Source organism: Periophthalmus magnuspinnatus, chromosome 4 (assembly GCF_009829125.3).
Source record: "Periophthalmus magnuspinnatus isolate fPerMag1 chromosome 4, fPerMag1.2.pri, whole genome shotgun sequence".
Classification (NCBI taxonomy): Eukaryota; Metazoa; Chordata; class Actinopteri; order Gobiiformes; family Gobiidae; genus Periophthalmus; species Periophthalmus magnuspinnatus.
Genome location: NC_047129.1, coordinates 12,562,998 through 12,578,498, shown reverse-complemented (window position 1 = coordinate 12,578,498; position 15,501 = coordinate 12,562,998). Strand labels below are relative to the sequence as shown.

Sequence of the window (15,501 nt, the reverse complement as noted above, 5' to 3'; positions counted from 1 at the left end):
CCTTATGTGAGTAGCCCAATATTTATTTCACTCTCAAAATAAAAATGGCAAACAATTACAGTTCCCAAATCCCAGGGGTAAGGCTCTGAAAAATGTTGGGTACTGCTTGTTTGGCGACTTTCACAAGTGCTGATTAAATGTCAGTAAAAATATACAATGATTAAGTAAAATTTAATGAAAGAGCAGACTCAGGGCACCATCAGCACGTCAGCTGCAACAGGATATGTTAGATTTGATTGTCTTAACATCCGCAGCATCTGAAGCATTTTGTCTGGTTTGTTTGGGAGGTTCTTTGTGGAAATAAACACTTTTGGCCTGGCTCCACTTGAGAGCAGCCTGATCATCATGAAAAACCACCAACATCACTTTTTATCAGGGACAAGAGCACTTGAATTAAAGCAATTTTCTGAACTTTTTTCAGTTGAAAGGATCTAAGTAGCAAAGCGACCCCAGATTACCCATTTACAAATCAAATGTTACACTATTTAGTGAAATCTCCATAGGGTGGTGAAAAGCTTCAGTGTGCGTTCCACATGTGATTACTCAAGTACAATGATAAGCTTTTGCTGCTTTTATCCAAGGCATATTTGTGTTGCTCAACTTCCCGTTAGGTCCAAGAGTCCAAGATGTCTGACAACTCTGATTGAGTGTGTGATTGCCAGAGACAAGTGTAAAGAGCTGCCAGAGATTTTGCAATGGATATCTCCAAAGCAGTAACACCTGCTGACGAGAGGGGACTGAGGAGCGTGCATCCCAGAGGTGGTCAAAGTCTCTATGGCAAAACAAGTGGAGGAAGAACTGGAATTTACACTTCAAAGTCAAAGAACAGAATGAAATAATAAACAGATACTTGAGTAATAGACTTAGTTATCCTTAGATTCTACTAACAGGGACTTTCCCACTGAATATTTCTCATATTACTACAAATGATCTGTCTCTATGTAGAAAAGCAGGTGGCGCCACTAAGTCAAGTTACAGATCAGATCTGTGGAGAGGCAGGCCCACTAAAAGTAATACATGTGTTTCAAGTTTTTTTTTAGAAACAAAAAATGTTCTTATTGAACAAATACAAGATAGATAGTTTAATGTCATACTGAGGAACATTCAGCATGAAGCAGTAACAAGCATGTGGCACCAGAAAAGATCAATTTAACACATAGCATTTATTTCTAATACTACAGTCAACCCAGTTAGGCAATTTCAGTTACTATTAAACTAGTCAAATTAAAGTATGTGGTTTTGTCCTTTTTGTCCTTAGCTGAAGAATACTTTTTTTTTTTTTTTACAATGTCAAGATTTACAGTTTTCCTAGAGATGTCTTGAAACAACCTCATGTTCTGAGTATTTGAACTTCTCCCGTGAGCTCCATTTGCAGCCACATCCATCACCCCTCCCACCTCAGAAGATCCCTTTATCTTATTATTCAAGCTTGTTCTGTCTTTCTTCTCATTTTAAATAACAAAAAATGTGTTGTGCTTCAATATTCTTTATTGTTCAATATGGTGCTGGGTTTTTCACCAGCCCTAATCATTTCACATATATTCTCAGTTTCAGAAATCACTCAAGTGCCAAATAAAATGAAATAAAGACATTGACAAGGTGTGTGACATCTTTCCCACCCAGTAAAATGTAGTAAAATCAGCCCAATAGTGGAAGAGTTGGTCATATTGACAGAAAGTACAAGGAATGCCCTCAAGCACATATGATCAACTTTGATAAGCAAAACACATTTGAAGATTGTGAAATATTATGTACATACTCTTTCAATAAATAGGTGTTTTAATATTAAATTATCTTAAAATGATATTGTACACACAGATGCAATCAAATAAAAAACAAATCCACACAAAACCCCAACAAGTACTTTCAGAAATGACAAGTAGAAAATAGAAACACTATTGGACAATGGTAGTGATGCAGTAGATTTGAAGGCACTTTTCTTGGCAATGCATTAATCCCTCTTCTGTAAAATGGAATCTGAAATGTAAAAAATATACATATTTAAAATTGCAAAACAATGCTTTTATTGTACAGCAGGATTTCAGTTTATTTAGTCAACTATAACTTTTAGACTCCCTCACAAAAATTCCCTTCCAAACGTTCTAACCACTGAACCACTTACAAGCACGGTTATTACTTACCTCAGTAGAAATGTGATTTCATATTTATTTGACGAGTTGAATGAGTTATCATTTTAGAGTGGTGTCTAATTTTTGTAGAGCTGAGTGCAAGACAAAGATCTACACTGACTCCTTCTGAATATAAAAGTTTCAATCCTAGCCATTACATATTGGCCTTTAATCTCCACTTGAGTGTTATGTCTCAGAGTGACAAATGAATCACTTAGTACAAAACCACAGCTCTACATTAGTTTGACCTGAGCATACCCACTGGATCTATCATTATCATTTAGATTCTCTTGACAAACTGAATAACTCCATGTACGTCAGCCCCTTCACTTTTGTAATGGCCAGAATTACCTTACTACAATGTGACAAAGAAATGGGCTCCTTGGAGATAAATTGCAGTAGCCAGTTGCTCGTTTGATTAGTGGAATTATATTTTACCTCATTACATGTCAATTTGGGATTGGATTTTTAAAGAAATTGTCATCGCAATATGCATATGCTTTTATATTAAAAATGTCACTTGAAATAAAATCAAAGTTGTGGTGTGAAAAAAGCGTGATCATGTATCATTCAATTCAAAGTCAATACTGAAATTCAATACATAAAGAACAATAAAGTGTGGATTTGTGTGAGTAATAACATGAGTATGACCAGCAATTCAGATAATCATATCAGAATCACAAAAAAACATTTCAAATTATGTTTAAAATGAAAAATATTGAACAAAATATTGAAATAGGTCTACATCAGATTTTAACCAAATGCATATAAGCCAAAAACTCATGAGCATTTCTCCGTTGTAACAATAATGTTAGGTTTTCTTTTTCCAGTTTGTATGTATGTAAAGGCCAAATGAAAAGATAAACATACTTATGTTTTCCTTAGTTTCTGCCAATTGTCTACATTCATTTAAAAAAAACCCATTGCATTAGCATATTGTTTGTATTATGCAAATCTAGCAACTTCACTCAGGGCTAAAGTTTTTTTAAGCTGCCAGTAACCTTTTCAAACAGTTAACAGGCCTTTTACTCCCCTGACACAACACAGCCCATGCTAACACAGAAAGTACAAACCAAATAAAATGCTCTTTACTACATGATCTATAGCCTCTGTCAGAGGACACTCTGCGCACTTTAGAGAATAGGTAATATGTTTCAAATATAAAACAAGTGAGCCAAAAGAGTGTTTAAGTCAAATCCTTTTTCCTGTACCTAATGAAGTTTTAAAAGACACTTGGCCAAAAAGCTTGTACCTTGCATAAAGGTTAAATTCAGGTTAAGTTTTGTTCAAGAGCAGCAGTGAGCTATATTTTTAAGACCAAAAGTTGGACAGATGTATTGTTCCAGGAGTCCGTTTCCCATTATTCCTACACCCGTTTCCATCAATTGTACATTGAACACACATTAATCAAATCTGACCAAAAGAAAACAAATGAATTCCTAACATATAATTATTTATGTTTTGTTTGTTTGTAAATAGGAATGATTTACTTTGACCAGCGCTTTGTAAAAAAATGAACTAATAATTTCAAGATTTATTAACTAAGTGCAAACCACACCACACCCAAAAAGTACAAAAGAGCAAATGTACTCACACGCAACTTCTATGATTGCATGCAGAGTGGGCTCATCGCTAGCCGTGTTAGTAATCTTGCACATCTTTTGTAAACTGAAAAAATAATGAGAAAATTGTTTTAGTTTCACAATTTTAATATCACATTAAAACACAGACAGACCAGCAATTTCTCAATTTGTGAGAAATAAAAAAAAGTTATAACAACATTTCTGAACGTTTCCAAGAAAAAGATCATCAGAAGAAATGAATCATAATATTGTATGCGTCATCTCAGTCCACCAGTTACATAAAGCAAAAAATCCATGCGATCCAGTGCTCATCTATCTTTGTTTTTGTGTTTAAACTGTCAGATCTACAACACATAAGTGATGTGAGGTCTGTTTTCACTGCACCACAGATGGAGTTGGAAATACAAAAGACCCTCAGTCTTTTAATTTTCCTTTTCAGAGGCAAATGGGCTGCGACATACCCATGTGTGACACTTTATCTGGAATCCATTGTCTTGTTTTGGCCAAACCTGCATAATTCCTAAATATGGACATTTTGATGAAACCAAGTGATCGTAAGGTTTGTAAATTGATGTAACCCCACAAAAACAAAGTAATAAAACTTATAGTCAATAGAATATTCTGCACGCATGTTTTTACTATAGAGTTTTCCATAGTGTGGAAGAGATAATATTACAATAGTGAGCAGTGTGGACATACACAGACAGTGAAGCAAATGCATATGCTTCACTGTAGACAGTAATACAGACATATGAAAAGGAAAAGGAAGGCTTTATTCTTTTGCATTAGTAAATACGTTAAAATATCCAGACCATCATGAAATGTGTATGTATACACAAACAGAAATGTTTAAAGGTGCACTATTGAACTTTTCTGGTGGGGGGTACATCACTTGCTTCTCTCCTTGTCTCCATATTTTTGCTTTGCTTAAAATGTTTCAGAGTATTACATTAAATGTATCTATCTCGCATTTATCGATTTATAGGTAAAAAAAAATCTTTCTGTATTCCATGGGAGTAGATAAGTTTAATGCCAGACTGTGGTAAATTCCACACAAAGCAATAACATCTCATTCAAGACAAGCAAGTGGTGTACATCCTACCAGAAAAGTTACATAATGCATCTTTAATTTTATCCCGTTCAGAGTCTCCTGTTTCATAATGACGTTACAGATTTTACAACTACGGCTTCCTTTTTCATCCAACTAATGCATGCTCAGATAAACTATAAAAAATACATTTGCAAAATGCTCTTCATTAAAAGTAATGTATGAAGTAATAAAGTACTTCAATAAAGTATGCAGTTATTTATTACATTTTCCGACTCTGATTTAATGAAATTCTCTAAACAAAGGAATCTGTAAGTTAAGGCAACCAACCACTCCCATCACAGCTCCTGGATCCCAGGAGGAAGACAAATTCACTACCACAGTAGCATAAACACAAAGTGTCCCTGATACATATATTTGTGTTGGGATGCACATTTGGTTTGGTTTGATTCATTGTTTGGAAAAGAAAAAAGGCTTCAAAATCCCTAAAATATGGCTGTAGTTTTCATAACTGTATTGTATTTTATTGACATGAATTGAATTGTATTGTATAATTGTATATGTATTTTATAAAAGAGGACTGGATCACATGACAAATACAAGTGTAATGATGAAGTAAAACAACACAGTGGAAGTATACATACATGCTGGTGTTGAGCAATCCCTTGTGTTGTGATAAAGTCTGTGAAAATGTGTTCTGCACTCCGACGAGAACTTGACTGGTCCTGCTTAAAAGAAAAGGTTTCATCAGGTAAACTGCACAGTGACATCTGAGGTGACAATAAATTCAATATTTGATAAACAAAGTGAAAGTGTGTCCTCACACACTATGTTAAGGAGTTAGTCTTTATTTTTGCTACATATTTTATGTTTTGTACCATTTCTATTGTTTGCTCTTTGCTGTAAATGTGTGGAGCTACTGTGTCCAATTTCTCCAGTGGATCAGTAAAGTTTGTCTAAGTCTAAGTCTTCAGCTTGGTGAATAGAAGAATTGAGTCTTTAATTATAATCACCTCTAAGAGTTTCTACATCAACATTTAAGCTTCTGAGATTTTCACACCAATAATGAAGTCTACTCACTGGTTCTGAGACAAATAATCCGCTTACCCTCACACCGCCTTCAACTTAACTCTGTCAGCTTCAAACCATGTGCTGTTTCTCTGCACTACTGCCCTACAGATAATCATGCAACTGTCTGCTGACCCACACCATGGCCAGTGTTCTAGACTTAAGCAGACTGTATTTAGGTTCATAGTCAGGGAAACCATTTTCAGAAACTAGCAAAAACAATATTCAGTCCAAGGCTCCAAGGGAAGTGTGCCAAGTGAGTATTAACTCAGTGTAAGTGCAACTTCCCTTAATTAAATGATTATGACTGAGTTTTAGGAATTGATCTTACCTGTGAAGTGTTGAATGAATTTGCCTTTCATGTTTATATCTCTAGGAACAATTTCTGAAGAAAAAACAAAGGAATCTGTAAGTTAAGGCAACCAACCACTCCCATCACAGCTCCTGGATCCCAGGAGGAAGACAAATTCACTACCACGGTAGCATAAACACAAAGTGTCCCTGATACATATATTTGGGTTGGGGTGTAAATTTGGTTTGGTTTACATGTATTACAGTTCCAGGCCACTATGTGCTATTTTTCTGTATTTGTTAATGTCGTGTAAAAAAAAACAAAAACATTAACTACTGTTAAAAGATGAGGTTTGAAGGGAAAATAGCTTCAGATAGATATAAGGCAGTATCCACCAGCAATCTAACCAGAACTGAAGAGGCGGCTTGGAGGAGCAGTGAAATGTCTTTACCGCTACAACGATTTATCCAGTTGACAGATTTAAACTTTGTCTTTTGATATGGATCAGACCTGGACGACTGTGGGATTACACAGACGTACTGTTAACTAGTTTGTTTTGTGGTCTTGTCCATCAAAAACAGCATTACAATCACAGTCAATCTGTTGCAGCAGCTTTGTGCTGTGATTGGTCTGATGAGAATTCTCTGGAGGAAATCACCGAAGCAACACCACAGTAACTTTCTCTGTATGGAACAAAATGGCTGGATGCTTAAGTGCTTTTATTTGTTTGGAGTTTTGGTTGATAAATTACTTTGCAATTTGCAGTACAAATAATAACTTTGTTTATGGGTAAATGGTCTGCTCTTACTGAGTTGCACATATTTATTATAGATTGTATTGTATTCTCTGAAGATTTTGAAATGTGAATTTTGAATCGCCATAATCACAGTGTTATGTTCCACCCAAAGAAAACAAATGTTCTGTTCCTTCCAGATTTTGTCTTTGAGCTGCAGTGGTCAGTCATCTTCCCCTTTGTGTGTGTTAATTTTGATGTTGTCAACCATTTGTCCAAGTAAGTAGTAGACAAAATACAGTGGCTTGTGACATGGCTGAATCATGCATCCCTTGACAAAGTCCCACAAACAGCCTAAGATAGTTAAACAAACATTAGCAATGCCAGCTGGTTAACAAGATTATTTTTTTATGTTTTTGCTCCTCAGTATTCTGGTAGCTACAGTTATCAAAATGGACTAACCCCTGTGATGCTGTAAAGTGCTTCCAACTGCACATAAGGGATAAAGGAAGCAGCTACTGCGCCAAAGAGGAGTCAGATGCAAATCGTTATTCCACACAGATGCTACCCCCCAGGTGCAGTAAGCAAAAGCACATTGCTCCAATTGAACATAATTAAAGAAGCAATCACAAATGCATGTTATAAGACAAGATATGGACTAGAGAATATAGACTACATAACATTAGACCAACAGGGGTTAGATGTAATTTATAACAGAACTGGTAGCATAGCATCACTGGCATCATCGAGCTTCCGTGTGCATTTCTGACAGTAATTTATATCAACAGTCCATTGAGAGTGTCCGTGGGATGAAGAGCTCTACAATGAAGCTTTTATCTTGAACAAAGACAACAAACTTCATTCTTCAGACATAAATCAGAATTGCTACTTTAAGTTGGAGAGTCTCAAGATTTAATTGCCCCAGCAGTAGCTCTTGGGGAACGCAAACACAGTGTAAACATAAGGGCAGATTTACAGCTGGTCGTCCCCACTGTGTTAAAAAAATCTGTATCCTTGCGTGACCATGGATCTTTGGTGGTGTCACACGCACCAGTTGCTAATGTGCTGCTTTTAATATCCTCAAAAGATAAATTCCATCCAGCCAGTGGTCTGGGAAAGGTACTTTTCCAATTGCATAAGCTAGGGTAAATGCTTTTGCTGTACAAGCTGTACAAGGCCTGTGCAATGTCTCGAATACATAATTTAAGTGATGGTGATGGCAGAGAAAATCTGAAATCATAGAGGAATGTAACATTATGTGAATTTGGCACATGCCAAAGCACTGTTCTGAAGAACAATACGAGTGACTCTTTATTGTTATAAAACATAGCTGCATTTTTAACAGTTAAAGTTATGAGTTTTAACAATTAAATGTGGCATGGATGCAGTTTAGTCTATCAGCTTTCATGTATTTGACAATAGAATCTAAAACTAAAAGTAATGGTGTATTTTGCAACGTAGGTTACAGGTGGATTTAGCTTTTAAGATTCTCTCATGGGAAGCTGTGGTATGTCTCAGTGCAAGGTGCCCATCATTCATGTTTAAAGTTGAATGAATGAATCAGTCACAAGGAGATGCTCCTCCTCCATTCAACTGTTTTATGCCTACGCACTGCCCTGATCATCTATCCATCCCAGTATCAATGAAACTATTAAAGCAAGTGCCAAGTTTCCTGATTTCAGGTCAGTATATTAAAAAGGCAAGGCTTATTTCCTCCAGATGTTTTCTGCAAAACTTTATGAGACCTGTAACTTGTTTTTAAGGGATTGTTTAAATGTTACATGTCTGTTTCATCTTTTCATTTTAACAATATGTCATAATTCATATTTAGTCACACATATTTTATGCCAACATTTACAAGGCTTATAAATATGTAACAGACCACGACAGCTGTCTCTAACTGTAAAATGGGGATTATGCTTTCCTCATCAGGACCTAAAAATAAATCTTATCAGCTTACCTATGAGTCTACTGTTATCCAGCCTAGGAACATAGAAAGGCTTTTCGCGGGAGGAGAACTTCATGTCTTGGGGTGCAGTGTAAAGTCCACTGCTGCAACGTTTGGAGATGCCTTTGTCTCGCTGCTGGCTGTCTCTTATAACCTGTAAAATTAGGTCCAAAAGGGTCCGTCTCTCTTTCTGCTTGACCTCCTTGCTGTCCATGCATTGGCCCGAGGTTATAAGCAAAAGGAAGAGAGTCAGTATATGCCATTTCTTCTTCATCTGCATGACTTTAATGTCTGGAAACAAAAAGAATAGTGCCAAATATATTATGGTTAATGGAGACATAGCCTACATAGTGGTACACAGTAGCCCTACACCAGATATTTTTTTTAATTTTTTTTTATATCCTTCTGGCAACAAAAATTCAGCTGAAGAAAAAGACAAAAGTGCATTTCTGTTATAAATAAATATAAAGTATAAAAACATCCAATGTAGAAAATGATAGAAGATACATAAAGGTAGGCCTATTTGTTAATTTTGACACATGTAATAAACAAACCTACAAAAAACTTACTTGTTCAGAAGATTAAGATGCCAATGTCCGGCGCACTGGACAACAGTCTTAAGTGCGTCCAGCCGTTGTCTGTGGTCCCAGCACTACAGAGAGAATCGACTCAGCGCACCACCGTCTTTCTTGAAATAATGCGTCCCTATTTATACAAGGAGCCACCTTCTTGAAGGTAATACAATCGATTTCGAGTGGGTGGTAAAGCAATGTAGACATGTTGGATACATCTTCTTATTGTGGAATTTGCGCATTTTGGGGTCCCCGTCTCTAAAATTCACACGCGGACTTGATTAAAGTTTAACATAAGGTTGAAGAAAACTTTCCCAAGACTGTCCCGATGGAAATCCAAATTAAACAATCCAAACAAAAAACGACATTGACTAGGAGCGCAGCTGCGCGTGGGCAAATAGTTCCCAAAGAGAACAACTTGTTGGATGTTGGATGCAGGCAGAGTAAAGTGAGTGGGTCTAAGCCTTCTTGCTGACCTGTCAGCGTGCCGCTGTTGAGCTCACCCATGTCCGAGTCTTGTGACCTCTTAAGCACCGCAAAAAGGCGCTCCCACAAGCAGCAAGATTTGAGCATGCATTATTATTATTATTATTATTATTATTATTATTATTATTATTATTATTATTATTATTATTAGTAGTAGTAGTAGTAGTAGTAGTAGTAGTAGTAGTAGTAGTAGTAGTAGTAGTAGTAGTATTTAATTAAATTAATTAATTTATTTTTTGCCACGTCTTCCTATTACACCATCAGTTACTTCCGGATTCAATGTTGCTATGGAGACGGGTCAAGCACAACTTTGTTCACACCAGCTATGATATTGTGTAACTTGTAGCCTAGCTTAGTTTAGTTTACGTTAAAAATGCTGTCGAGGTTTCACCCATGTTAAGTTTAAGGGCAACACACATTATATATTTATAACACATGTATTGGTTTTGTTTCGTTTTTAAACGACCTGATGTCACAAAGGTAGGTGAGCTTCCCAAGACATTGCTAACGCTAAGAAAAAAACAAACAAAAAAAAAAACAACTTTGCTAACGCTAATACTATCGAGTTAATGTTGTAATTTTACTTAAAGGAATGATCTTGACTGGTGTGACTTGGATGCTTTTTTTCTTTTTTATAAGTGAGTTTGCATGAAATGAATTGCTACTACATTTGTTCTTTATTATCTTTGTAGAACATATAATCAGTTGTGGGCTGATACCCAGTCAGAATTGACCCAGCTTCTGGCAGCAGAGCTGCCTCCAGAACCTCTTCGTCCAGAGAAGGATAGAGTGGTGTTTTTTCAGCGGCTTGCAGTTCTGTATGTGCGCTACCTTCAAGTCTTTCGAGACCTTGAGATAGCTTATGACCAGGTGGTCCACCCACAGAAGAGAGTAGTCATTCGAGCAAATCTTGATGGTGTGATGGGAAGACTATTGGAGCTGAAAAATGAAATGGTGGAAAAAGAGTTTTCTGAATACCATTACATGGATGATGTTTTACATGACTTAAAACTAACACCAGTAAGGTCATACACTTTTAAAAGCACTTCAAATGGGTTCTTAAATTAAAGTGAACAATCTATTTTTAAATACAGGAGGATCTAGAGATACCTATTCCCCGACATTTTATAAGTGAATGCAGCAAAGATGTAAAGGAACGTAAAGAAATGGTTGCAAAGATAATCAAAACCATGGAGATAGCTGAAGGTTCACAAGTGTGTTTGATAAACCCCAATTCTTATACTGATTTATAAATAACAATTCACTCTAAAGAGTAAAGTTTTTATTTCCAATTTTGAAAGCTTGCTATGGATAAAGAAATGACCCAGGAAGTGGCTGTGAAGATCATTCAAGTTGCAGAGAGAAGACGTCAAGGGCAACTCAGGGCAAAGTTGAACCAAGAAAGCAAGAACATGAACCGAATGTACAGAAACAAGGATCCACAGATTGCAGACCCTGAGTTGGCCGCTGTCTGTATTCAGAAGGTACTGTGTCATGACCTTAATACAAGAAACTGTTTCTTTTTTTGTTAATGTCAAAATAATCCACAGGTCTGGAAAGGGTATGTACAAAGAAAGAGAACGAAGATTGAACGAGAGCAAGAGGAGATTCTCTTGGGGATGGTAACAGCCTTTTTTACTTCTTTAGTGATTTGTGTCATTAAAAACTAATTCCTTCCTCTCTCCTTCTGTTTTAGGCCATTGATCCAAAATATTACTCAACCCTTCCTTCAGAAATTACAGCTCAAGAAAATGAGGCTCAAACACGGATCACACAACAAGAACATGAGGAAGACTATCAGAAGTGCATTGTAGCTATCACCAATCAACTGAGAGACGTTGAGGGACATGACATTGGCCAGACCATGAAAGACCAAATCAGACAGTGGTTCTTTGAATGCCGGTAGGACATTTATTTTAATCACGTTTTAGTCTTTAGTATTTAAAATGTATGTGATTGTTTAAATCGTTCAAACAGAGACGCAACAGGAACATTTCCAGATTACCCAGATGATGAAGAGGGAGGATCAGCTCTCATTTTTGCAGAAAAAAGCCCACAACAAGTAATATATACTTAGTAAAATATAAATAGTTCATATTTGCTTATTTAACAAAATCACTGTATATGTTTTAGTTAATGGAAGAAATTGCTGCAAAGGAAGAGGAGGAAGCTAACGCCAAGCCAAAAGGCAAAGAAGAGAAAGGAAAGAAGGACAAGAGCAAGATAAACGAAGATGTAAGGAGCATCCACTGTGGTGAATAAACTGTGTGAAATGTGACTTCTGTGAAATGCTGCTTTTTGTATTCTAGGAAGAAGAGGCAGGACTAAAAATGTTACCATCAGCTTTTTTGGCTGACTTGGTTATTGGAAACAAAATGTTTGATGGTATGTTTAATCTTAATTTTTTATTTTTTTTTGTCTCAACCATTGTTGTTGTAAATGAATATTTATTCTGCTATTTTCTCAATATATTTAATTAAGCATTGTTTATTGTCTAGATTATTGGAAAAATCGTGATGAATCAAAAAACTATAACCAAAAGCATGAAGTGGAACTAATAAAGGAAGAGAAGAGGAAAGAAATAGAGGCAGAGATTCGACTTCAGGTAATGGTGCCAGGCAAAAAATGACTATCACCTGGTGAAGCTACTAAAAAAGAATTTTTGTCCATTTCAGGTGGATGAGCAGATGAGACAGGAGCTTGCTGAATGGAAGTTATCTGTAGATAAAGAAAAAGTTGGTAAAGCAAAAGCTAATGCCAAGGTACAGTTCTACTTGCATGCATGATTTTAGTGTGATTGTCATCATAATAAATAAAAAAAAATTTTAGAAAAAAAAAGGCTCCAAGAGTGGAAAAAAGAAGAAAAAGGAAAAAGATCTAACAGCTGATCGGTAAGTTACTTAACTTTGCTAGTTAAGTGACTAACTTTACTCACTTAGTCATTTAGATTTGTATAATATAATATGTCTTATTATCTGTATGTGCCAGGACTCTTGAGTCTCTGTGTCAGGAGCTGGCAGAACAGGGCATTTTGAAACAACCAGAAAATGTCAAGATGAAAAACTTTTTGGGTAAAATCATGTATTCTTCATTGTTTTACTAACTCAAGTGTCCCAATATAACATAATAATAAAATCGTTATTATATAACAATATAATAACGATTTTGTATTTATCACAGTAGATGCTGCTTACAATATGTGGATTATACTGCCACCCTCTGGTTTTATTTTGCAATATGCACCCATTCCTCTCCTGTGGAATAAATGTCTATCTGTCCTCTCTCTTAGGTGACTACAGCTATCTTGGAACTACACTGAGGCAAAATGACATTGAGCCCATGCCATCATTGTCAGATGTGCGACAGGTTTTATCTCTATATGCCATTTTACCTTTAGGTATACATCTGCATTTATATGGTATTATGTTTTAGTTGCTTTATTTGTATATTGTGTTGTATGTTTGCTGTATGTCCACAGGTTCTCAGTTTGTCCATGAAAAAGCCCCTTTGATAAAAGCCATTCTGTTAGCTGGCCCAGCAGGTGTTGGCAAAAAGATGCTGGTCCATGCTATCTGTCAGGAAACAGGGGCCAACCTGTTTGATTTGTCGCCACTTAATACCATAGGAAAGTACCCTGGAAAAAGTGGAGTTACAATGATGCTTCACGTGGTCTTCAAGGTAGATTGTGCATGTTATTGTTTATTTAGAAAAAAAAGTACATTTAAGAAAAAATGCATATGATTTTTATATCATTAATATAGAAAAAAGTGTTTTATTAACATCTACTATGTACAGGTAGCACGTTTGCTACAACCATCTGTTATTTGGATTGGAGATGCAGAAAAGATGTTTTACAAAAAAGTTCCTAAGGAAGAAAAAGAGGTAACCAACAAAATACCGATACTAAGGAATACAAAGTTTGTAGATAAAATATTATATCTTCTGTTTATAGCTTGATCCTAAACGACTGAAAAAAGACTTGCCTAAGTCTCTGAAGTTAATCAAAGGGGAGGATCAAGTGCTTATTATTGGAACAACCAATGATCCACTCAGTGCTGACATAAAAGGACTGTGTAAAATGTACAGCAAAATCATTCTTATTCCCAGACCGGACTATGGCTCTCGAATCAGTAAGAATGTAGTTTTAAGTACCATAAACATTGATAAATGCAGTTTTAATTGATATTTCTTTCTTTAGTTCTGTGGAAGCAGCTCATTCAAAAACATGGAGGCAAACTGACCCCGGCCCTGAATCTGAGTTCACTCTCAAAGATTTCTGATGGCTACACTCCTGGTCACATAGTTAAGGTCATTCAGACAGTTATTACAAAGAGACGTATCCTTCAGCAAGCCAAAAGACCACTGACCGCTGTGGAGTTTGTTGAGCCATTAGCCAAAATTGATCCTGTGTTTCAAGAAGAAGAAGAGGCTCTTAAGGTTTAGTATTCATCTTACAAACACAATAAACACAATTGTTTTATTTTGCTGATGTTGTATTGCTGCTTCTTACAGAGCTGGTATGCAAAAACTCCGCTTGGCAAGAAACGCATTAAGGCTGCTACAGGACAGGACGAGGAAGAGGCTTCAGCTAAATCTGCGAAAGGCAAAGATACAAAGAAAAAGGGCAAATAAAAGTTCAAGAAATATTTTTTTAGGTATCTTGTTCTTCTATGTTATGTGTTTTATGTTTGTACATTTGTCACCAATTTGAATTAAATATCCTGTTCTTGTCTTGTTGCATGTATAGATGTAAGATACATTATACTATAATTACAATGTAAAATAATGTCAAGGTCTTTCCCACAGATGTTGGCTATTACTGTCACTGTAATTAGACTAGGCAAAGGCATTCTACATTTAATCTTCATTCAACTTCAATATTATGGTGCCCAGCTATAAAAAGAAACCTTAATTGTGCCAACTGCAGCTTCTGTGTTAGGGAAGGATAGGTTGCTCAGTTTATATATATACATACACATAATGTTAAGTCTTAAACTGTCTCAACGCATCCTGGCATTGCTGTGGTTTTGTCTGAGATGCTTCTATATTTAGCTTGGACTCAAAATGATACTCTGGCCTGTACAATTGTAGAACTCACTTTGATTTGGTGATAAGAACCTAGATGCGACCTCTTTCTATTCATAATCATCCAATTTGACATGTAATAAAATACAAGTTATGAGAGCATAGTGAAATTCCCACCTAAGAATTTATTTTCCCATCTTAGTGACGACAAGTTGTTGTTTTTTTTGTGATGCATATTATCCTGTCGATAGAGTTTCAGGGGACTTAGCGTAGTCAGAGGCACATGGAGCTGTCCATCAAGAGTGATGCCAGACAGTGCTGGTTTTGTTCTACTGTAGACAAAGGGAACCCCAGGAACAGAGGAGGAATTTTAATAAGCATATTTTAATATTGATATTTATTGATTTTAATATAGATATTTATAAACTGATTCTTTGAATTATCTTGTGTAGTCTCACTAGGTTTGAGTCAGGGAAACAGGAGATTAATATCATAATCATTCTGACCTTTTGACTAAAGCTATGATGGAAACTCCCTAAAGAGATCTATAGGTTTTGACGTAGTTGACCTGTACAGTTAAATATGTTGAAATGTATATGGCATATTTCCATGAATAT

The 15,501-nt window shown here is 36.0% G+C and overlaps 2 protein-coding genes across 3 annotated transcripts; one reads left to right on the top strand and one right to left on the bottom strand.

Moving 5' to 3' along the window:
* Positions 1-1,475: 1,475 nt before the first annotated feature.
* Positions 1,476-9,656, bottom strand: alkal1 (ALK and LTK ligand 1). 2 transcript variants are annotated; one of them, XM_055221152.1, is made up of 5 exons: positions 9,371-9,656; positions 8,814-9,092; positions 6,160-6,213; positions 5,405-5,485; positions 1,476-3,797 (listed from the first exon to the last, which is right to left on the bottom strand). In XM_055221152.1, the coding sequence occupies exons 2-5, from the start codon at positions 9,079-9,081 to the stop codon at positions 3,733-3,735; spliced, it is 468 nt and encodes a 155-aa protein (XP_055077127.1). In that variant the 5' UTR covers positions 9,082-9,092; positions 9,371-9,656; the 3' UTR covers positions 1,476-3,732. The 2 variants fall into 2 exon arrangements, with proteins under 2 accessions (XP_055077127.1, XP_033821756.1); XM_033965865.2 differs by having other exon boundaries at positions 3,726-3,797; positions 5,405-5,488; positions 9,371-9,650.
* A 492-nt stretch (positions 9,657-10,148) lies between these two features.
* Positions 10,149-14,491, top strand: zgc:153738 (uncharacterized protein LOC558115 homolog). The gene is made up of 19 exons (XM_033965162.2): positions 10,149-10,339; positions 10,552-10,879; positions 10,954-11,073; positions 11,161-11,343; positions 11,410-11,481; positions 11,556-11,761; positions 11,837-11,921; positions 11,993-12,094; positions 12,169-12,244; positions 12,358-12,464; positions 12,535-12,621; positions 12,689-12,750; positions 12,848-12,930; positions 13,149-13,256; positions 13,338-13,537; positions 13,655-13,741; positions 13,812-13,989; positions 14,058-14,296; positions 14,372-14,491. Exons 1-19 carry the CDS (start codon positions 10,329-10,331, stop codon positions 14,489-14,491), a joined length of 2,454 nt encoding a protein of 817 aa, XP_033821053.1. The 5' UTR covers positions 10,149-10,328.
* Positions 14,492-15,501: the final 1,010 nt, after the last annotated feature.

What these genes read in the sequence shown, in the direction of transcription:
- alkal1 (XM_033965865.2), bottom strand. Translation starts at nt 9,081, where the DNA reads ATGCAGATGAAGAAGAAATGGCATATACTGACTCTCTTCCTTTTGCTT. An exon ending in GGATAACAGTAGACTCATAG is followed by an intron (nt 6,214 to 8,813) that starts GTAAGCTGATAA and finishes TTTTTTCTTCAG; the next exon opens with AAATTGTTCCTAGAGATATA. An exon ending in ATTCATTCAACACTTCACAG is followed by an intron (nt 5,489 to 6,159) that starts GTAAGATCAATT and finishes TTTTCTTTTAAG; the next exon opens with CAGGACCAGTCAAGTTCTCG.
- zgc:153738 (XM_033965162.2), top strand. An exon ending in CAGTGGTTCTTTGAATGCCG is followed by an intron (nt 11,762 to 11,836) that starts GTAGGACATTTA and finishes TCGTTCAAACAG; the next exon opens with AGACGCAACAGGAACATTTC. An exon ending in TTCCTAAGGAAGAAAAAGAG is followed by an intron (nt 13,742 to 13,811) that starts GTAACCAACAAA and finishes TTCTGTTTATAG; the next exon opens with CTTGATCCTAAACGACTGAA.